This window comes from Anoplopoma fimbria, chromosome 19 (genome assembly GCF_027596085.1).
Source record: "Anoplopoma fimbria isolate UVic2021 breed Golden Eagle Sablefish chromosome 19, Afim_UVic_2022, whole genome shotgun sequence".
Lineage (NCBI taxonomy): Eukaryota > Metazoa > Chordata > Actinopteri > Perciformes > Anoplopomatidae > Anoplopoma > Anoplopoma fimbria.
This window is the reverse complement of record NC_072467.1, coordinates 12,579,968-12,602,465: the sequence shown is the minus strand read 5'-3', so window position 1 is coordinate 12,602,465 and position 22,498 is coordinate 12,579,968. Positions and strand designations below refer to the sequence as shown.

The 22,498-nt window shown below is 39.5% G+C and overlaps 3 protein-coding genes across 6 annotated transcripts in view; 2 read left to right on the top strand and 1 right to left on the bottom strand.

Annotated features, from left to right (window-relative positions):
• ranbp10 (RAN binding protein 10) overlaps positions 1-2,558 on the bottom strand; it is a 32,535-nt gene extending 29,977 nt beyond the window's left edge. For both annotated transcript variants that reach the window (XM_054620049.1, XM_054620050.1), the window contains exon 1: positions 2,232-2,558. In XM_054620049.1, the coding sequence (XP_054476024.1) occupies positions 2,232-2,430 (199 nt within the window). In that variant the 5' untranslated portion in view covers positions 2,431-2,558. The remainder of the gene's footprint in view (positions 1-2,231) is intronic.
• tsnaxip1 (translin-associated factor X interacting protein 1) lies at positions 1,803-8,559 on the top strand. Of its 2 annotated transcripts, none has more exons than XM_054620052.1 (11): positions 1,803-1,837; positions 3,609-3,714; positions 3,909-4,049; positions 4,156-4,249; positions 4,990-5,186; positions 5,378-5,519; positions 6,356-6,522; positions 6,611-6,724; positions 7,296-7,405; positions 7,534-7,657; positions 8,033-8,559. In XM_054620052.1, the coding sequence occupies exons 3-11, from the start codon at positions 3,969-3,971 to the stop codon at positions 8,120-8,122; spliced, it is 1,119 nt and encodes a 372-aa protein (XP_054476027.1). In that variant the 5' UTR covers positions 1,803-1,837; positions 3,609-3,714; positions 3,909-3,968; the 3' UTR covers positions 8,123-8,559. The 2 variants fall into 2 exon arrangements, with proteins under 2 accessions (XP_054476027.1, XP_054476026.1); XM_054620051.1 differs by lacking the exon at positions 1,803-1,837 and adding an exon at positions 3,221-3,447.
• A 4,320-nt stretch (positions 8,560-12,879) lies between these two features.
• Positions 12,880-18,516, top strand: nutf2 (nuclear transport factor 2). 2 transcript variants are annotated; one of them, XM_054620079.1, is made up of 5 exons: positions 12,880-12,971; positions 14,053-14,172; positions 16,392-16,463; positions 16,883-16,981; positions 17,567-18,516. In XM_054620079.1, exons 2-5 carry the CDS (start codon positions 14,074-14,076, stop codon positions 17,678-17,680), a joined length of 384 nt encoding a protein of 127 aa, XP_054476054.1. In that variant the 5' UTR covers positions 12,880-12,971; positions 14,053-14,073; the 3' UTR covers positions 17,681-18,516. The 2 variants fall into 2 exon arrangements, with proteins under 2 accessions (XP_054476054.1, XP_054476055.1); XM_054620080.1 differs by lacking the exon at positions 12,880-12,971 and adding an exon at positions 13,120-13,197.
• The last annotated feature ends 3,982 nt before the right edge of the window (positions 18,517-22,498 follow it).

Below are 22,498 nucleotides of genomic sequence, written 5' to 3'. Positions count from 1 at the left end.
ATCTCTACATCAGAATAAAGCAGCGAAATCATTCATGGGCCAGAGTGTTACAGTTTATGTAAATGGAAAAAAAAGACATCACTCATTGGTGTTTTCATAGCCACTATAAATCAACATGTTTATTTATGTACCTATCTGTTGAGAATGGGTAAACGAATCTGTCTGTGCACAGCAGGACTACGAAGGCACGGTGTGGCCTTGAATAGAGAAAATTGGCACACTGGTCAAAATAGCATTCAAACCACAAGGGTGAGGGAACAGGGCAGGAGCTAAAACTACCAGGAGAAAAATTATCCTGCACACTCCAGAATAGACCTATTTATACATCATCCCTGAACAATTGTGCACCGTCACTTAACCTGGGCATTTCTCATAGACATAAAGACTCAATGACCTACATAAGAAACCCCAACATGACATGACAGGTCTTATCTTCAGACGTACATGGGCCCATTCATCATTCTGTGCAAATGCCACAGCTGTGACAAGTGCACAGGTAATTTGAGATAGAATGCCAGGATCTCAATAGTAGTGATTATAATGGAAGGCTAGATGAAAAAAAAAAAAGAAAAACTATGTCACAGCTCTTTTTGTCACACCTTCAACACGAATCAATTAAGCAGCATCCAGAATCTATTCCACTGATAAACAGAATGTAGGCTTGTATTCAAAAACACTGTTCATATCGACAGCAGGGATCTGATCCATAATGCATCGAATAATCTGTGAGTTATATCTGGCAATCTGCCTGATAAAAAAAGGCCTTCCCTGCTATACACAAACAGCAGGACCGTCACTACGTCTGTGCCAAATAAGCTTTCCAAAAAAGGGTTACACAGCCTGCCTGCATCCTCTCATCCTCTGCATGTTTCACTGATGTAAACAGCCAACGGGGCCCAAAGTGGCCTCGCGATGCCTCTGAGGATTTTTCCTAGCCTGAGATACAGGGCTAGCTCTCCTGCTAGTGTTGGGGGGGGCTGACCTGACGTGTCGCCTGACGAAAAATAACAGAGCTGTGAACAAGACTTCGCATAGAGTCACCTTGTTTTGATTTGAGAGCTGGATATATATATATATATTTATTTTTAAATCTAGCTGAGAGGCCTGACAGGCCATACTGACGGTTTGATAGACATCCGAATAAATGATTGATTGCACCGTCTGATGCGTATCGTTGAAGTTGCTGTTGTTGCGAAAATGCCCCAAAATCTACCGATACCAAAGAGTTATTGCAAGATCGAGTACATTTGGCCTAATGCAGTGCGCAGAGGCCTCCTCCCTCACAGCAGCTGTTGTAAACGAGCTGTCTGCCTGCTGGAGGCTGGACATGAGACTGTTGTTGAGCTCAGGGCACACACAGTCCTGAATGGAGTTGGACCGGTGGCTTCCAGGCTGGAAAGAAAATGATTTACGAATTCTGGAAAACACTTCCAGAACACTGTCACTGAAGTCACGCGAGAAACACAACAATGCCATTATTATCCTGTTTTTGGTGCCTGCTGCTGTCAAAAAACTAAAACAATTGCAGCATTGCCAACAGCACTAGCTACATTATGATGTATTAACAACACGGTTTGGCTCGTGCCCCTTTTGTAGCCAGCGTAGCATACGGTGTTAGATAAACACAAGTCACAAGGAGCAGCTAGGTGAGCTAACGCTAGCTAGTTAGCCACAGGGCTAACGAGAGACAGCTGGCTGTTAGCTAGCTCCTGTGTGTTAAACACCAGCAGGTCGCTCAGCTCGGTGCGTCGTTACGGCTGCCAGTGGCCACCTTTCTGTACAAGCTATGGAGGACGTCAGACACACCGTTTACTGCGGACAAATAACGCCGTAAACGGTAAATAAACAAAGGAGAGTTGTGTTGTTGAAGGTGGATTTCAGCGTGGGGGTACGAAGACAGACTGACAGGGTTAGCGGGTTCACTGTCATCCGTTTGGGCATTCCTCCGCTCATGTGTGAAACAAAGCAAGGTTACAGGACAGGAGAGGCAGCTCAGACTAGATTTACCAGGAGTGCGCACACACACACACACACACATACACACACACACACACACACACACACACACACACACACACACAATCAACATAATCGCATACTGTGAGTGTGTGTGTGTGTGTGTGTGAGAGAGAGAGAGCCCCCTCCACAACAGCACAGTGACAGATTTGAGCTGAGACCATATTTGCTGTGGTGACTACTTTGCTGAAACCATCGGGGCTGAGCTCTCTAACCTTTGTAATGGACCCGCAGGTTGTTCTGTGACAGCCCGATGTAGCTGTATTTATCCTTGGGGCTCCAGGATCGGGGTAGAGGGGTCTCTTCCTCGTTCACAGCTGGGTAGAGCCGCTTCAGCCGCTCGTTCAGCTCGTGTTCCTGGTAATTAAAAGCAGGATCTCCCAACGGCAGGCTTCCCGCTCCGAGCTCCGCCATGTCGGCCCCTGCTCGGTATCTTATCCGCTCCTTTCTATCCGAAGCCCCGCGTCAGTCCGCTTGAGCTGTAGGCTGAGAGTGAGAGGGACTGAGGGGAGAAAATAGCAGCGGTGTGACATCCCCGGATAAGCAGCAGAATGTGCTGTCGGCTGGACCGGTGCCGTCTGGGTAATGTAGTTCGCTGCGCGTTGGCTGGTATGCTTCTGTCTCTGGAAAGGACTACACAGCTCCAACACGCTTATCCTGGTTAAAGGGCTGTCGCTGAGAAGGGTAGCTAGGAAATGTAGTTTTTCAGCTGTTACATTTATAGACCGTTTTTAAGACCATAAAAGTTATATAATGTCATCTTCATCCCTAATTGTATCCATATGTGGCACACACAAATGTGGGACATCCAAGTCTTCGCAATGCATGAAAATCAATCAACAGAATTAATAATATTTCCCCAAAATACAGAAAAAAAAGTGTATTTTTTTTCAAAATATATACGAGTTTCTATTCAAGTGGTTTTAGCATGTGATGTTTTTAGTATCTCTGTTATAAGTACTATTATAACAAGACCTTTTAGAAGTTGCAGTTTATATGCGATATTTATAAAGAAGGTTAATCGTTTTTTAATTTATTCATACCTTTTCAGTCATTGGAAATAGTCAGAGTTAAAAGATTACGCAGACGAGGTCTCAGAAAAAGTCGCAGTTTCCCGTGGTTAAAGAGTGCCTCCGTGCTCTCTATTTTAAAGGAAAGTTTGTCATCTTACACAATTTGAAAACGAGTTAGGCGCGCCGCGGTCTACTATGTCGGTCTGGCTGCGTGGTCCTTCCTCGTTACCATGGAAACCCCGTGACAATTGTTGTGATCTGTGATGCTGCAACCAGCCTTGAGCTAAACGGACCAAATTCAGCCACATCAGTTGGACAATAGGTTGTTACGTTATTATTGAGCCTCCATAAAGTCGCTAGACATGTCCCCACATAAAGATGTTAAATTTCCACCTTTAACACCGTCACAAAAACAAAGGCAAGTCATTAAAAGTGTTTCATACAGCGAAAAAATCATAGCTATTCTATTATTGTAATGTACTAGCACGTTATACAGCCAGTAGAGCTACTAGAGTTAGCGTTCATTAAAATACAATGTGCGATGTAACTTCGATATGCCCTTTTTATTTATTTTTTTAGACTTACATATGACCATAGACTACAAAATGACACCGTCCAGACATCAGTGGGAGGACGAGAAGGAGAAAGTGCTGGGTCTGTTTCTGTCCAACATGCAGAGACAAAGGTAAGCTTTCACTCATGACAAGCCTACTTCAGATTCATGAATGATTAATAGATCAGATCCTATTATATGTTAGATGCGAAGATGATTGAGTCACTATCAAAGCTGTGTGTGTGTGTGTGTGTGTGTGTGTGTGTGTGTGTGTGTGTGTGTGTGTGTGTGTGTGTGTGTGTGTGTGTGTGTGTGTTACTCTGTAGTTCTGCTGGACAGGTAGCAGTTACATTTATGCAAGCCCAGGGCGAAAGCCTCAACTCCTGATGCAGCTGGAGAGCTACATGAACAAGGAGCTACAAACTATCAGCTCCCGTGAGCCAAAATATCAGGAACTGAAACTACAGGTGCTATGTTTGTTTGTTTGTTTGTTTGTATTTTACAATAAAACCAGAGGAAATACTATACAGACATTGTAAAAGAGGGTACTCACATATCTTAATCCGGCCACAGGTCTACCGTGATGTCTTTGGTTGTTTCATCAAAGAGTTCAAAACCTACCAACCGCTTCTTTCTGCCATCAAAAAGGAATATGAAAACACTTTAGGTCTGTACCTCTATGAGAAAATGTTCATGATCCTTTTTTAATTCTGAAGAAGTAGGAGGGGGAAAAAAATCAACAAAGACCTGAAGATTGATATATTAAGAAACAGCCAGTTAATGTAGTTTGGTATATAAATTGAACAGGTTAGGTGAAGTTATTGCCAAGAAGCCACTATAGTTACATCTAAGTTTTTCATTTAAGAAATTCAGCTTGAAAGAAACTCAAACATAATAAAATTCTGACAGTTGAAATAAACATAAAACCAGAAATCTATCAGAGACACAGAGAGAGCTTTACCCAATGTTACATAATCTTCTTATTTGTTATTTAAGTGGTAGAAAATGACTTTTGAGTCTGCATCAAAATACAAAGTGACTTAAAACCATGGGACACATTTTATATTTCAAGTGTAGTAGTTCATCATGTAGAGTCACTGGCAAAAATATTACAAAATGCCAATCTGACAAATTTAAGATTTTTAATGTCTGAATTCTTAACTTTTCAATACATTTCTTAAAACTTTTAAAACTTAGTTTTTATTGTTGATTAAGCAAGTGTATTCATTAGTAATTTAGCCTGTAAAATGTTGAACATTATGGCAAGTACCCATCCAAACTTCTCCTATACTGAGGTGATTGATGTCTCCAGATTGCTCAATCATTTACTTTTTATTTGACCGAGTAATTGTTTTAGCCCAATAGTTTCACGATAGATCGTTTTTAATGCATTTTGCATCTGTTCAGCATATCAGCAGGATCAGATCCGAGAACTGGAACCACTGCGTTCCCGTCTGAGGCTGGTGACAGAGGAATGTGACAGGAAGATTCAAGCTCGTTGGGCAGAGGAGCAGGCTGAGATTGGAGCCTTGAAAAGGGAGAAGCAGCAACTGCAGAAGGACATTGAGGCCATGAGGGAGAAAGAAAAGGCCACCCAGGCAGTGGTACATGACATACATACTATATTCATTCAATTACATTTTTTAAGGAATACAACTTTCATGTGCCCTACTGATCTCAAACATGTGTATTAAAAAAAGTTATTTAGGGTCACAGGAAGAGATCTCTTTATAAAAAAAACTTTCTTTTAGATTTAGTTAAGATAGTAAGGCCACTATCTTATACATTTTTCCAGGTGGACCATCTGCAGTCTGAACTCTCCAACCAGTATCTGCAGTACCGGGACGAGCGTGATGCCCGCCAGTTGCTGATCTGGCAGCTCAATGATCTAACGAGAGGCTCTGTGAAGGAGGAGCATCCCGCAGATGAAAACACAGGTAGAACTACGGCTATTTGTTGATTATTCAGTTAGTCAATCAACTCAAAATGAATCAGAAACTATTTTTAAAATCCAGTGAATCATTTTGAGTCATTTTGTTCTATAAATATATCTCTGGTCCCCTGAATATGCTTGGGTTTTGAAATTGTTGGTCAAACAAAACAAGACATTTGAAGAATGATTAATTGATTAGACAAGAAGATAACGGACAGAATAATCAATAATGAGATTAAATTTAATTTGCAGCCAGTATTTATTATGGAAATCATTACCCACTTATTTACAATGTATGGTTAGGGCTCTGACTAAAATCTAAATAAATAGTTTGAGATTTTGGGAAATATTCTGATGCACTACTATATACTACTAGCAGTCATTTAGCTTAGTTTAAAGACTGGAAACAGGGGGGTGGGGACAGCTAGCCGGGCTTTGTCTAAATTAAAAAGCTCCACCTACTAGCACCTGTGAAGCTCAATAATTGACACGTTTTATTGAGTCTGTTATATCCATACAAAAATGAGGTGATAAAAATAGTACCAGGAGTTTTGTACTGGACTATTTCTTGACTTGAAGTCACTGCACCCGACCAAGAAATAGTCCACCTGGCTTGAGCTTCATATTGAGTGTCCAAACAAGAGAACGCTATCAAACTCTCTGCAAGAATGCAATTTGCAAAAGCATATTGGCCAAAAAGTTCTTAGTGATAAAATGAAAGAAACCTTTCATGTTAAGATTTTTTTTATAAATAAGAGGCTCAACTAAATACTTAAACTATACAGAAAATTACCAAATCTAAGCATATTTAGTTATGGAATTTTTTTTCCATTTTAAAAGAAGGGGCTAAGGACCTTGTGGAGCTGCAGCTCACTCTGAAGGTGTGTCGGAAAGACCTGACTAAAGCCCAGGAGGAGCTGAACAGGATGAAGGCGGAGTACTGGGATGTTGTGCCAAGACGCAACTGGGACACCCTGGAACAAACAAACAAACAGAACCTCCTACAGGTGACCACATATAGACACATGTACTGTACACACAGAACACACCTACTCAAACACATACACAGAATGCATGATTTTCTGTTGTGTCCAGTTGAAGACGCTGCAGGGTGACTTCGACCAGTTGAAGAGTGAATATGACACCCTGCTGGAGCTCCACAAAACAGGCAGCATGCAGACTGAGACGCATGAACCCGTCACTGTGCAGGTACTTTATAACACAATAATCAAAAGTAATTTGTAGTGGTTAACTGGTATGGGGTTTTGTCTCCAAATTTGAAGCTAATTAGTTTAGCAGCTCCCAAAAATAACCAAAAGAACCTTACGATTTTACCCTAAATGTGAGGGGATACAGCTAGCTTAGCTTAGCATAAAGAATGGAAACAGGGAACGCAAGCCTGACTCTGTCCAAAGGTAAACAAAGTTCACTAATCAACACGTTATATCTTGTTTATTAACTCTGAAGAGAAAAAAAATTATAATAATTGTCACTTTTACAATTTGGTTTTTGAACAAATAAAAACAAAAAAAGATCTAACATGTTTTAGAATTGCCGTTTGGTGGGTTTTTAAATATTTTTTTTTACATTTGGACAGAGTTAGACTAGCTGTTTCTCCCTGTTTCAATACTTATGCTAAGCTTAACTAAGCTAACTATTTCCAGGCTCCAGCTTCACATTGAAACACAACTGACAGACATGAGAGTGGAATTGACCTTGTCAGATAACTCTTAGATAAAATGTAGGACTGTTCCTTCAAAAGCTCTTTGTTGTTCTCCAGATGGATGAGAGTTTGTCCCAAGGGCAAAGCCAGATTCAGTCCGACCGCCCCAAAGACCCGATCAACTCCGATGCCCCTAAGAGCGGGACGCTCACCGTCCAGGAGTTTAGGTGATATAAATATATTCAAACAGAATCAAACACACAATTGGAGTCACGGCAGTTTAATTTATATAGACTAACAACATCCATTTTGTTTGTCAAAAGAGAGTCTTTTGTGTTCATGCATTCATCTATAGGACGGCCCTGAGATCAGCCTTCCCTCTGAAGTCAGATCAGGAAATAGATGAACTTGTGGCTTCGGCTCAAAGCAAACCAGACAACAGCAATGACGCCATCTCCTCTCAGAGACTCCACAGCCTGGTACGTACCGGCAGAGGTCTTTTCAGGCACATTTTAGTGCTAACAAAATGTGATTTATGTCCTGCATCCTGCACCTTTGTGCTCTTTCTGGGTGAAAACATTGAATTACACTTAAATAATTACAAAACGTGTGGCCATTGAAGCCACGGAAACAATTGAATATATTCAGTGCATTTAGATTATTTTCACACCCCTTCACTTTTTTCACATTTAGCTATATCGCAGCCTTGTGCGTTTAAATCAATTTTTTCCTTCAACCTATAACTCCATACCCCATGAAGGCAAAGCAAAAACAATATATTAGAATGTCTCTCTTATTAAAGAATAAGAATAATGAAAAAAGATTTTTATCTTTTGACTCTAATGCTCCAACAGCTGGCAGAATCCGGTGCGGGAGCCTTATCCCAAGCTCTTGAAGAATCAGAGGAAAATGCTGCATCAAATCCCTTTCCAGCAAGCGACTGATATCATTTTGTCGTATTAATTTTAGAGATTGTTTGTGAAGGAGGTAGAACAACTTGCCGACTTAAGAACAAGTCAGAAAACCATGGTGTATGGAACCTTAATTCTGGAATCGAAGATAATGGATTGTCCCCACAACACTTTTTTAACAGTTCCTGATTCTTAGATAAGTGCAATTGAATGTACAGTAAACTGCATTATCACTGTTTGCTATTGCTGATTTAAAATAACAGAGTGCCATTCACCTCCATTGTAATGGGAGCTATAACAGAAGTCTCCCAATCTGGATTTGGTTGAGGAAACTTTTTGTGATTTAAATGACCCTGACCCTGTGATGCTATTATAAACACAGGTGCCTTGTAGAGTGGGTTAATATCCTGCCGAATGCAACTTATCAAGATATAAATGAATCACTCTACATTAATAATGGTCAGTGGGATAGCTTTTTATTTGTATGTTTATTGCCCTCTTAAGATATTCTGTACAACTTTGAAATACATGTTCATTTCCAATATATTTGTCATATTTCATAAAATGTTTTTTTACCTGTTGCTAATAGCTAAACATTAAATCCTCAACTGTGAGTGTGTGTGTTTGTGGGTGTGTTTTCATGACTTATGAGGACATAAATCTGTATACAGTTACATTGTGAGGACTCGCCTTCCTTATGCAGACAAAATGTACTCCCCCATAACATAAATCATTCATTTTAAGGGTGAAGACTCGTTTTAAGGTTAGGGTGTGACTGGAAGCGGCCATGGTTAGGGTTAGGGTAAGTCTCCAGGAAATTAATGTGTGTCAGTGCGATGTCGCCAAAAAACCCCAAAGACATGACCTCACTTGACTCTACTGAATAGGACACTGTTTACCGTGGTGAAACAAAGGTCAAGTAAAAAGTCTGTGGAGGCTGGAGTCTTAATAAAATCTAACAACTGCTGGTTTGTCAGAGTAAACACAGAAGTGAAGACAGAACAACCTTACTTCTACTAAGACAGCATTTGAATTAAGATTTATTAAAGTAGCTGATATAATTCACATATTGTGTTTTTCTCTTTACATGCTTACTTACTTTTACCACAGCCTGTGAAACACCAACAGGCCACACTATTAATTCTGGTGTGTTGCAGTTCTTACAGCTTGAGAGCAGATAGCAGTGCAGATGGTGCATCTGCATAAACACGAGTGGAAACGGGCCGGCCTCAAAATCCCTTGAAGTTAGTGGTCTGGAGAAGGAGATTAAAGAATGTGTGCTGTTTTTGGTAAAGTGGCCACCCCAGATAAACTCCTGTCAGCCATGGACAGTAATCTGTAAATGTTAATTTTACAGTTTCTTGTTGTCATGTTTGAAAATGTCCTGGAGGCTTTTTCCCCAAAATGTTGCCTTGTCAATTTGCCAGATGATAGTGTTATTTTCTTGGTGGCCACAATGTAAAATGAATTCAGAGGATTTAGAAGTTTTTATATACATTGTGACTTTTTTTAATGTATAACTTTAAATGTTATTTTCATTTCTTAAAGTGACACACTTGACTCTGAGGAAAACTTAATGAGCTGCGCTGCTTTTGTAAAAAAGGCTTAAAATTAAAATACATTCTGATAAAACCTGCTCATACAACTAACTCAGATATAACAGAAAAATTGTATTATCTGAAAACCAATACAAAATAGTGTGTGAAAAGATTCCAACAAGACATATGGTAACGGTATTTTCACTATTACAGCTAGAGAAACCACGAGGAACAACACTCAAACACACAACTCAGAGACAGGTGTTAATTCCCAAAACACGTCTTTAGCTGCAAAAACAGGCTCAGTTAATAGGAAGTTGGTTCAGAAAACAAGCAGAGCGAACCAAAGACGCCAGATTAGGATTGAGTCCAAAGAATTTAAAGCTTGAAAATGTTCATCCTCCTACTAGAAAAACCACAATGAAACGCTACCCAAAGTCTGAGTTCCTATTTGGGAACTCTTTGTAAATCAGTTTTCCCCCGACTTCACGAAGAAAGCAGTTGTCTGACGTAACACAATATAAAAGGTAAACCATCAACTAAAAGGCAATGTTAAGTAAATTTGATTGTTTTTAATTAAAATAATACATATCATAAAGTAAAACCTGCTTTGCATGAATATATGTCGCCATGTTAACAGGTGGCTGGTTACAGTAATCTTTAAAAGTGACGATCGCTGCACAACAGTAAAAAAATGCTAGAAAAAGGCTGCACTGCTGGAAGTTCAAATTGTGCTTACACTTGCCAATAATCATCAGTTTGTAACAGTCCGCCATGGTTTTTGTTTATGTTTGGCGTCGTGCTCCTGGAAAAATTTGTTCCTCCGAGATGTCTGGAACACAAAATAATTACACGTGGAAAGGAGAGTTATAACGAGGGACAGGTGAAACTAATCAGGAAGGAGAAGACAAACTAAAATAGGCGGGAAAACACACTAAGGCAGGTGGTATAGTTATCTGAAACGATAGGAGAAGAGTTACAAAATATAACAGGAAACACTTATCATGACTGAATAAAAGACATGAAATTAAGGAAAAAAAGCAAGTTAGGAGCAGATCATGACACATGGTGTTTGTGCCACAGTGTGTGTCTAGATGACCTGCCAGAGAGGAACCAGTCCTCCTTGCCGCACCTCCACTCCATCATGGCCACCACAATAGCCTGCAGAACCCTCCTTCACTGGTTTGCTGGCTTTCAGACAGCACAGCAGCACCATAAACATCTGCAACACAAAAACTGTTTTTTTATTCGTCCATAATCTGTATGTTTGTATGCATACAGCCATCCTCTTGCCTGTTTATTTTCCCGGCAGCAGCCAGAGCTAGAATGCTCTCTGTGGTCATGGTGCACAGCAGAAAGGGGAGGAGGGCACAGAGTTCTGCTCATTCGCCTACACCTCGCAGATTTCTGCCAGTAGCTCACCATTTTCTCAAAATGCGTGGTCTTCTGGGATCTAAATATCTTTTTATTGTTAGGCTGGAACATTGGAACATTGGGCAGACCTCTCAACGGCATAGCCTTCCGGTTTTCTAATTGTCTTCTGGGTTAGAGAGTCAGATACTGACAGATTTCTCCTCCTGGCTTTGCCTCCCATTTACTCTCTTAAGCATCATCTGGACATGAAGAGTCCTATTAGATTTTGTGTGGTATGTTTTGAGCATAGAAATAGAATAGAGAATGAATGGTTGGACAGTTTTCCGTGGTCATTTGACTAGTACAAAAGAAAATGGCGAATTTTGTCACTTGTTATGGTATCAACACGTCAGGGTTTAAGGCCTTAGGAGGGACATTGGGATTGGACCAATGTCTGTTCTACATCTATTCCATTTCTACGGTTTGTAGAGGTTAAAGCTGTATATACTCTATCTACTCTATCCAAAGTTTCAATGTAGAGTTTTGAGAGATTTCATATGTCTATACAGCCACACTTACCTGCCTCAAGCTGGCCTTCCAAGCCAGAACTTTAGGATCTGCTTTGTCATTGTAAGCATAAAGCGCCAACAAATTCCAAGCCCATCTCAGAAGTCAGAAGCCAGGAGTTTAAGAAACACATCCTTCCTGTCATCAGATTCATCATCACTAGGCACAATTTGAAAAAAGGTAGGATATTTTACGCAGATATGATATGATAGGAAAATAATGTGTCTGCTGTGAAACAATCATGGGCTCGAATTATTATCTGATCCTCCACTTATTGCAAAGAATGCAGTAGCTCAAACTCTGCAAAACATGTATATTAGTTAGTACCTGATAGTATGTATCAAAATATCATTGGATTGTCAATACAATCCAATGACATATGGCCCCAACCAGACAATTTTTTTGTAAGGGTTCACAAACTAAATGGGTGGGAACAACTGGTTTAATCTTAACAGTTTGTTTTTTATAAACCTATTGTGTGTTTTATTTTATGTTCAATCTTTATCTATAAATTAACTAGTAATATGTGAAATAAATGTAGTGACGTACAATTTCTCTTTCTGACTTTTAGTGGATAAGAAGTATATAGTATAATTCAACATAAGCCTACTTATGGACCACACCGTAGCCTCAACCCCTCCAATACATAGCTATAATGTTATTGTATGTAATGTTATGTCATGCTTTCTTAACGTAGGGATGTGAGGGTTGACAATGTGCATCTAACAATTACTCATAAGATATAAACAACTAACAGGGCTGGGCAATAAGGTTGAAATTATCACAGCATAATAAAAAATTGGATTACCAAATGGGCAAAGTGGCCAACTGAAATGGGCTTAAAGGGTCAACTTTGTGTAGCAATGTCTGTGTAGTAATTGATTCATTGCAAATAGTTATGCACTATATAAACTGAAGAACAATATAAACTGAAACGGTAAGTGCTTAGTGGCTCTTTCATTTTTTACCTAATCTGTCAGCCCTGTCTTGTTGAGGAGAACTAAATTTAGTTGAACTGAGTGGCTGAATAGGGGCCCACAGCTAATTTTTGACCTGATTGAGCTGTATTTTTCCAATGTTTATATATTCATATCACAATAAACAAATGCATGCAACGTGACATAGACCATGAGATAATCAAATTAAGCTAACTGTTCTCTGGTAGGCTGCACATCAGACAAAACACAACTCAAACTTTTTGTATTTATTTATTTATTTCTATACTTAATTCAAATATCTCTATTATCACGATCATAACTAAATACAATCGTGAGACATACAAATAAATCAAATGTCGAAAAAAATTGGATAGACTACAATTCCCACAACCCACCGCGTCTGGTACGGCTTTTGAATGCGTGACTTCGTAGAGAAGCGGACACTTCACTCTGCCATCGTGAAGCAGGCCTCGGTGTTGGTTAGAGGTAAGTTTATTTAAATTATTTTTAAGAAGCAGTCCTAAGGAATAGTGAATTGAAACATGTGCGAAAACAAAAAGCGCTACTTTAGTCTGACATTTGAACAAAGATAAGGTATTATAAGTAGTTCAAGCGGCTGCTGCTACCCGGTTAAGGCAAACGTCGGGCACGCCTATGTAGGGTAGCTGTGCGCGCGGGCCCGGAGAAAGCGTCAACACTCGGCGGAGACGGGGTATTTTTAGCAACCGGTGAAATGGCCAACAACAGCCAGCCCGTCAGTTAGCTAACGCCTGGAAATATTATGTATCTGACGTCTAACATTAGCAGGCGGGGAGGCATGCTAGGAACATGAACTTCCTTTGCCAACTCAGGCTAACGTTAGCAAACAAGACAGCTCACATGCTAGTAGCAGCAAGCTAGTTAGCTTCCGTTGACTAGCCATACGGTCACAAGAGCTTTGCCGCTTGAAAACGTTCCTAAACACGCGTATGTTCGTCTCCCCCTAGCCTTAACTGTCTTCCAGCGGATGTGGGCCTGTTAAGGTCTTCATGGGATGTTGTTTCGACTTCAGAGCTCTCAGGTTGACCCAGGGGACAACCGTGTATAGTTATGTTGGAGCACATGACTTGTGCTGTCAGTGTCATCTAAGTAACCAGCAGCAGAGCCGGTTGTTCAGCATAACTCTGCTAGTTAAAGTAGTTTTAATGCTTGTTTTTTGTATAGTGTGGTTGTACCCATTCATTTGTGTGCACTTTAAGTTTGACCGTGTTTATTTGTTATCATTTTTTTGTTGTCTGTATCAAGGAAGTATCATTATTTTTTGTTATACAGATAGTAAGTCAGCTTAGTGGATGTAGTGTTGTTTCAAGCAGCAATAAATACAAGTGATCCGGATCAATAAGCCATATTTTTTGCCTCTTTTCCTTTGATTTGTACAATTTGAGGGTATACACTGGCTTTAGATATTGCATTAATCTCAGTATTGCTACAAGTGAATACATATACTCTGACTTGGAGGTTATAACGCATTGTAATTGATTTACTTTGCATTTTTGTTGTAATCTTAAACAGCTCCCCATCTTCCCAGTGTGTTGCAGGGTGAATCAGGATGGTGGACCAGCCTCTGTGGGAGCAGATAGGATCCAGCTTTGTGCAGCACTACTACAACATATTTGACTCGGACAGATCACAACTTGGAACCATATATGTGAGTGTGACAGAACAATGCTTTTGTCCAGTTACGAGATGTGGTAACACAGGGCTGGGCAGCACTTAAATATTAACTATCCTTTTATGAATGCAACACAAATCTAACAAGATCTTTCATACCTCCATTACTAGGTGTGCAATGTAATCCAAGACAGAGCCTGCTTAAAATGGAGTGGGGCCTGTTTTTATGTATGTGGTCTCACTTGATCATTCTGAACACTTTAAGACACAAAATCAATGAATGAAACAATTGTTTAGGTAATCTATTAGTCGGTAGACAGAAATTGAGTCAAATTTTTATAATCACTTGTCCGTTTAAGTAGTGTTGCAAGCAACAATGCCAAATTATCTCTAGTTCCATCCTCTCACATGTGGGGACTTCTATCACTCAAGGGTGTGAAAAAAACTGAATCTTTTCGTTTTTGACAAGCAATCTTGGACTGAGAATTGTTTTGTAGGTTTTTGACATTTATAACTGAACAATTAAGTAACATCAGAGTACTTGTTAGAGAAAACAATTATTAGTTACTTGAGTTCCCTCAAGGTATTTTTATAGTGCAAAGCACACCGTTATTATAGGGATAATTTATTAATATAGAAACAATTGTACTTCTTGCTATGTTTATTATTTGAAATATCTATTATTTTATAAAAATGTGCCTGCTGATTGATCAACTAAAATGAATAAGCCTTCTGCTACACCAGATGACTTTTCAAGCGATTTCACTCTCAAAGACAAATTTCCAAAGTTGAAATAAAACCATGAGAGTATTGCTCGAGTTGTGCCGTGTTCTGGTCATCTCAACCGTTTGGTGTAAGGTGGTAATAAAACTAAGCAGTCTTTTTATTGTCTTGTTCTAATAATAATATAATTAGTCAACAACCAAAAGGGTCGCTCTCTCCAGACCTTTTTCTAGAGTGCAAATGAGTGTATATTTTGCTGCGGCGGCGACGCATGAACGTGAACAAGTCTCAGTTCTCTTTGACTGCGGAAAAGTATTTGAAACTGTCAGAGTGAACATCAGTGCCTCTTTGACGCGTCACTGCAGATGCAAGGACAGCTGTGGCAAAAAACTGCTTCTGTTTCTGCTCCATTGTTCAACAGTGTTTCTTCTTGTAGTCTATTTGCACCTGGTACAGGATGGGAAATAGTCTCACAAGGAATTTAGTTGTGGTGTCTCAAATATTGACCCTGCAAGATCCCCATTCTTTGCAAAACATGATGCAGAAAAACTCTGTGACTAATGACACATCGTCTTTTGATGTGAAAGTGTGCCGGACTTTAGTCCTTTAAAAGTATTTTCAATGCACCCTGTGGATGGGAGGCATAAGCAGAGTATCCAGTCTACGACCAAAATGGTCACATATGTGACCTTTTTTTTTAAACTTATTATTATTTTTAAGTGAGAGTTTAAATTTGGCCAGAGCTACCGGAAGAAAAATTGTTTATAATCCTGAACCAACAAGTGATATCTTTCTGTTTTATTTCAGTTTCAGGCATCAACGTATACATCAGATGTTTTTTTCTGTAGTTTGACTAAGAAAATATACACAACGTATACATAAATTGGTGTCATTATTAACATTCTTACTCTGACTCTCAAAAGACAATTTTTTTGTAACGGTTCACAAACTAAATGGGTGGGAACAACTGGTTTAATCAAAATCAATCAATCTTTATCTATAAATTAACTAGCAATATGTGAAATAAATGTAGTGACGTACAATTTCTCTTTCTGACTTTTAGTGGATAAGAAGTATATAGTATAATTCAACATAAGCCTACTTATGGACCACACCGTAGCCTCAACCCCTCCAATACATAGCTATAATGTTATTGTATGTAATGTTATGTCATGCTTTCTTAACGTAGGGATGTGAGGGTTGACAATGTGCATCTAACAATTACTCATAAGATATAAACAACTAACAGGGCTGGGCAATAAGGTTGAAATTATCACAGCATAATAAAAAATTGGATTACCAAATGGGCAAAGTGGCCAACTGAAATGGGCTTAAAGGGTCAACTTTGTGTAGCAATGTCTGTTGGATGCTCAAAAACTGGATGCTCACATCAATCTCAAGCAGATAGGGCTTGAAGGGAGCAAAGGTAGAACCAACTTGTTGAGTTATGTGATGTGGCTTTTTTTGGTAGACCTTTTCATCTGTAAATAGCATCCTCTGCAGCTCAGTCTCTCTTTGTCTTGCTCCACACAGATCGATGAGTCATGCCTCACATGGGAAGGTCAGCAGTTCCAGGGGAAAAAGGCAATTGTTGGGAAGCTCATTGTGAGTTTATCTGGTTACATATTCTATATACAGGTGGAAGGTGTAAAAGGTGGCGGGTGGCCCAAGTGAGAAACGCAATGACAATGTCTGTCAGTATATTTTAAATGCAACCAGGAAACTACGTTATGCTGAGGAATCTGGTAATGAGGACAATCCGACAACGCATTTATGCACTGTAACCCTTTACTGTAAAATCTGTGTAAACATGCATCCGTCAAGTAATGCGATTTCTCCACAACCTTATGTTGTAGTAAAAACCCAATAGTAAAACATTTTTTATTGAGGACAATTATTATATATAATCATTATTTTAAGGTGATGAAAGTAGTTAAATATGCGGTTGATTTCTTATATTCTTTCAGTGTCTGATATACCTGTATTAATATTCCTTATGTGTCTCCCCCCTGTCTGTGTGCCAGAGTCTACCCTTCCCAAAAATAGTGCATAGTATAACAGTGCAGGACCACCAGCCAACTCCAGACTGCAGCATCTTGAGTATGGTAGTAGGACAGCTAAAAGTAAGTCACACTATCATTTACACCTTATTTTAAAGCATAACCTGTTACAGCCAAGTCATCACACATTAAAGTCAAAGTTTCACCTTTTTATTTATCTTATTTATTATAGACAGGTAATCTTATTGAGACACTGGGTCTTATTCTTAGAAAGACATAGCATCGGTACGACATAGAGTTACAGAGAGTCAGGACATTCATACAAAGACGAGATAGAACACAGGTCCTAAAATATAATGTAGTAAATATAATATAAGTGCCAAAGTGTTGAACAAGGATGCGCACAATTTAATTTGGTGAGTGTAAATAGAAGCTTTGTTTACAAGAGAACTCACAGGTCACCATTGGGCTAAACTCACTAGCTTTAGCTAGCTAGCAACTCATTTCCTCCAGGCCAGAATAACCTAGGTGTCGTTATTGGCGTAATTTTCTCTAACTTGGCACAGGAGGAATTACAACTGTTCCTCCACAACTAGTCTACTGAGTTTGATTTGTAAAACAGCCGTTAAACCACTGTCCTGCTCACTTTGTCCTGATCCCCTGCTGTTTTTGTTTGTGTGTGTGTGTGTGTGTGTGTGTGTGTCATAGGTAGATGACGACCCTGTCATGGGTTTCCATCAGAGTTTCCTCCTGAAGAACATTAACAATGCGTGGGTGTGCACCAATGACATGTTCAGGCTGGCCATTCACAACTTTGGTTAACCACCCTCCCCCCTCTGGTGGGCAGGGGCGCCCCACGTGAGTGACGTATGGAGGGAGGGGAAGGAGGAGTTGGGGATGGAGAGAAGAGAGGACACTAGCCTCTCCCTCCTGCTATCTCATTTACGACCTGCTTGACTCTTGCAAACACCGGATTCTAGATGTCAATCACTGAACCTCATCCAAGAGGGTTTACAGACCGCCCCAGCCAGTAGAACTGCGATTTTCGTTTCTTTGCTGTGAGCCGGCCAACCAATCAGATGCCCCTGTCTGCCACTCCGCTGATCTGCATGACGCCGGAAGTCCCCCATTACAATATCTACACTCAAGGCACCAGAGAGACAAACTGACGCCATCTACTCGAACTCTGCTCCGCTCTCCACCTTTTCTTAATTAAAATCCATTCTAATCTACTGTTAACTCCTCTGCTATCAAATCAGTTATTTTAGCACTGTTGTTTACTGGTTTGTAGCTCCATGTTCCGGTTCATAGACTGCTCCATCAGTTTCGACTTCTTTTGTTATAAGTTGTTTTTAGTTGCCACTTGTGTGTTGCCTTAGTGTGTTCAAATGAGTTTCATCTTCCTTTTACACAACTGTTAACTTTGCCATGATTCACTCTCATGCCTGGTTTTGCTCTTGCAAACCAAAGAATCATGGAGGACAAAGTTTGACCGCGCTGTGTGATTGGCTCCTGAATATTCTCTCTTGCGCTCTCTCTCTCTCAATCTGTCTTTCCTCTTTCACACAGACATGTCTGGCAGTTAACATGGACTACAGCCACGATAAACAATAAAACCTGGACTTTTTTCTTAATGGTGTGGCCTTGTCTCTCCATGTCAATCTCTGTGGCTGATTGTTTCCTTCCCAATCCTTCATTTAGCTCTCCACAATAAGTCTTATTCCAAGTGTTGCTTTTTGCAAACATATCAGTTTGGGTGACCTTGCTACAGAACAATAGCAGTAAAAAAAACAAAAAAACAATACCGAGTTTATATTTATTGTTATCCAGTTGATTTGAGATTTGTCGGTTGCCGGAGCGTAATTAGGCTGATACTGACCTTATTAAGTGAAGTTGTGTGTTGGCCAGATGTGACCGATCCACGTAGAATACAGTGTGTAAAGTTTACTCTGTATTAGTTACATTCATTAAGTCATAACTCAGTTTTTAGTGCCACGGCAAAGCCCTGGCCTCAAGGCGAGTACATAAAAATGATGCCCAGGTGTTCCTCGCTTTGAGTTGTTCGGATTTTAAATCTGGGATGAAGAGAGCACGGATATTAGATCTGTGGTCATTAATGGAAGATATCATAAGTTGCAGTTTTGGGAGTGAAAAAAAACACTTGGCTTTGGGAATTCCTAGTCGGCCATAGCTCAGCTGTTATTAAATATTATAACGTCTTTAGCCTTTATTGCTGTTGCCACTGTACAGCCAATATTGCGAAGACAATAGAAAAGGTTTCAATAAATTGCCAGATGAGGACATAAAGTCAAAATCACAGGTCCTAACAATTGCAGATCGTGGCTCGGCAGAAATTGTGGCAGGCATGTTATTTTACAACGAGCTGGTTAGACAGATTTTCCAGAAGGCAAAGCACACATCTCCACTTCTCTATTTCAGTAGTGACAGCATAACCTGAAATACTGGGTATCTGGGAGTGTAGTTTCTGAACTATCGCAAAAGAAATTCAAAATTTGGAATAGAGGTTGTATCTGTATCTATTGACGTTTCACAATCTTGCGTACTTTGCTTATCATCCAAATCCACCGATGGGTGAAATGTGTCTTACCTAAGTTTTTTGGGTAGCAAAAAAACAAAAAAAAACAAACACCACAGCAAAGAACAGAACAGAGCAGTGGCTTCGTGACACTGGCAGAAAATCTGCAGGAGTGTGTTGGACACAGTGAAGCAGAACAGTCTGTTCCTGAAGAGGGCTTCAGTCTTGAATCCAGTCCAGTTTGTTATTGATTTGGGGATGGCAAGACCCAGGATTGAACTGGAAGTCTGAGGTAAGTGAAGATGAGTGGTGCCAGTAGCGTTCCTTGAGGTGTGTCGGTGTTGATTAATACCACCTCAGAGGCACGTAGAAGAAGAGAATGCCACTGGGCAGTAACGAGACCCATATTTCCGAACCAAGAGACCAATGGTGGAAGTGCTTTCTCTGCAACGAGCAGAGGTTGGATCATAATCGGGCAATCCCAAAGGCATCTCACATTGAGAAACACCAAATATAAAACTGTCAGAAATATACAATACATCCCAGCAATCAAAGCACAGAAAGCATCTCTACCTGTTTTAGGATTCAAATGTGTTGTAGCATAGTTCCTGGCTGTCAAGTGCAGCAGCATTTTCAAAAATGGTATTAGCCCGTGAAGAGAGTTGCAAAGGTTTTGGGAGAATTTCTGAAACCATTCACAATTTATTTCTTTACAAATCAGTATTTAGGATTAGGATTAGATTTTCAACCTGGTGTTTATCAGATCCATTTTGGAACTTCTAATCTGCATTTTCTTTTTTGCACTTTCGGTTCATTAAGGTTTACCATACTTTTTACATTGTGGGGTAAATACTAGAATATTTTATTTGAATGAAAGTAAAATTGGCAATGTGAAATAGATAAAGGCATGAAGGTCAATTAAAATGTACTCTCTGAGTAGATGTTACTGTGATACATTTAAAAAGGGCAGCGCCAGGTGATAATGTTACATGAAAGTACTTTTCAATTTAAAGATCACATTCAGACTTACACTTGGGAAATTACATCACGTCTCAGAGCAAGAATGTCCACCAATAAATTGTAACCTGTGCATTCAAGTGAGTATCGTCAAAGGATATACATCCACCTCTCTCAGTATAACAAACAGCAGCAAATAAAACAGCCATGGCTAACACGGCGGGTGAAACGAGCTGAAGTTAAGCAGCTACTTAAACAACGTATCGAAACATCACCAAGGCCACAACACGGAGATGTAGCCCTGAACAGTGAGAGGCATGAAAAAGACATAAAACGATCTTATGCAATTTCTTCCCATTGCGTAGCACACATGTTGATAATCCCAATCAGAGTTCCCTTCTCTCAATTTACAATTTCAGTCGTTCATTTTTTGCTCGAGTATATGGCACGCTTTTCTTTGCTTTTCTTTGATTTTCTTTGATTTTCCTAAGTATATTCTTATTCTTACAGCTGTTGGGCCAGATTATAAAAGCTTTCGCTTACTTATAGATCAGTAATGAAGGATTAAAATCAAAACATGAAACAGACGCAGTTGAGGGAGTCCTCAGCGTTCCTATAAAAATGGTTAAACCAAAAGCAGCATCAACGACAGAACACAACAAAACCACATATTCAATGCAACTAGAGGCTTATAACTTTGAATTTAATTCGCAAATCCAGGGATTTTAAACACACATTGTACAAATGTTGAAGCCAAGATTGTTGCAAAAAAATACTCATTTGTTTCCTTTATTTATGATCAGATGTGTCATTTTCTAGTTGAATGCAATGTGTTTGTGTGTGATTGTCAATACAAAAAAGAGAGCAGGAAGAACCAGGTGAGTGAATTCAAGGTTGTTATAGTGGATAAACAGTAGATGTTTAATCAAGTAAAAACTTTATTACTACAACCTATTCTATTTATATACCTTAAATGATTCATAACTTATCATCTTCATGTCAACTAAAAATGTAATACCTCTAGGCTCTTGTGTTTCCTCAACTTAAAATCATGATGTTGAACATGTATTTTCTTATTTATAATATACTTACAGCATTATACTTAATAACACAACTCAAACTTAACTTCACTGATTTTCTTAAAACGTATTTAAAGTTAAATAAGGTTTTGAAAGACAGCATCTTGTAAGGCCAGCTCTCTAAAGACCAGAAGACGAGCTCAGGTTGGTTTACAAGTGCTCTAGGCCGGCTCATAGGCTCTAAAAGCCGCCTTAGGAGTTCTATAGAGTCTGGAGTGTGCCATAGGAATAAATAATCGTTTTTTTAAGTGTCAACTAAGTAATAGATACAGTACCAGTCAAAAGTTTGGACACACCTTCTCATTCAATGGTTTTTCTTTATTTTATTTTTTTTTTTTTTCTACATTGTAGATTAATATTGAAGACGTCCAAACTATGAAGGAACACATATGGAATTATGTGGTAAACAAACAAATGCTTCAAAGTAGTTGAATGAGAAGGTGTGTCCAAACTTTTGATGGGAATTGAAATGAAGCCATTCCAAAAAGTTGCCAGCTCACTTTTCTCGCTCAATGCTTCACAAGTTTTTTTTGCTGGAAAACAACTCTGTTGGAAATTATATTATACAGTATTAATAAACATTCCATAAACCAGTGAAAATCACTCCGTGCATCATTGGGGGCGGGGCCTCAGGGCTCCGCAAACTGAGGCGAACATGTTGTCCGCAGCAGGCCTCTCGGCAATTAACGTAATACAACCAAACGCTAGCCAGGGGATGTCACTGAGCAACTCCTGCCTCAGCCCCCTGCACACTGTAACAAATATATTCCACATAGAAGCCATGTCTTAATATCACCCCAATTTCACTGTAAAATCCAACACATTGTTGGTTGAATATATTTTTGACTAATTGTTCGTGTGTGTGTGTGTGTGTGTGTGTGTATGCGCACTCCATAACAACTGGCATGTACTAGGGCCCATCATAAAAGTGTAATTCCTTTCGTTGTGTATGTGGTCAGTCTAAAACATGAATTCTTATTTTTGCCGATGATGAAACTACTGTTTCACCTCAAATATTACTACACTTTTCCCATTGTTCTGTCTGCACATGACCAAAAAACTGAACAT

What these genes read in the sequence shown, in the direction of transcription:
- nutf2 (XM_054620079.1), top strand. Translation starts at nt 14,074, where the DNA reads ATGGTGGACCAGCCTCTGTGGGAGCAGATAGGATCCAGCTTTGTGCAG. An exon ending in CACAACTTGGAACCATATAT is followed by an intron (nt 14,173 to 16,391) that starts GTGAGTGTGACA and finishes TGCTCCACACAG; the next exon opens with ATCGATGAGTCATGCCTCAC. An exon ending in CAATTGTTGGGAAGCTCATT is followed by an intron (nt 16,464 to 16,882) that starts GTGAGTTTATCT and finishes TCTGTGTGCCAG; the next exon opens with AGTCTACCCTTCCCAAAAAT.
- tsnaxip1 (XM_054620051.1), top strand. Translation starts at nt 3,392, where the DNA reads ATGTCCCCACATAAAGATGTTAAATTTCCACCTTTAACACCGTCACAA. An exon ending in TCCAACATGCAGAGACAAAG is followed by an intron (nt 3,715 to 3,908) that starts GTAAGCTTTCAC and finishes GTTACTCTGTAG; the next exon opens with TTCTGCTGGACAGGTAGCAG. An exon ending in ATGAACCCGTCACTGTGCAG is followed by an intron (nt 6,725 to 7,295) that starts GTACTTTATAAC and finishes GTTGTTCTCCAG; the next exon opens with ATGGATGAGAGTTTGTCCCA.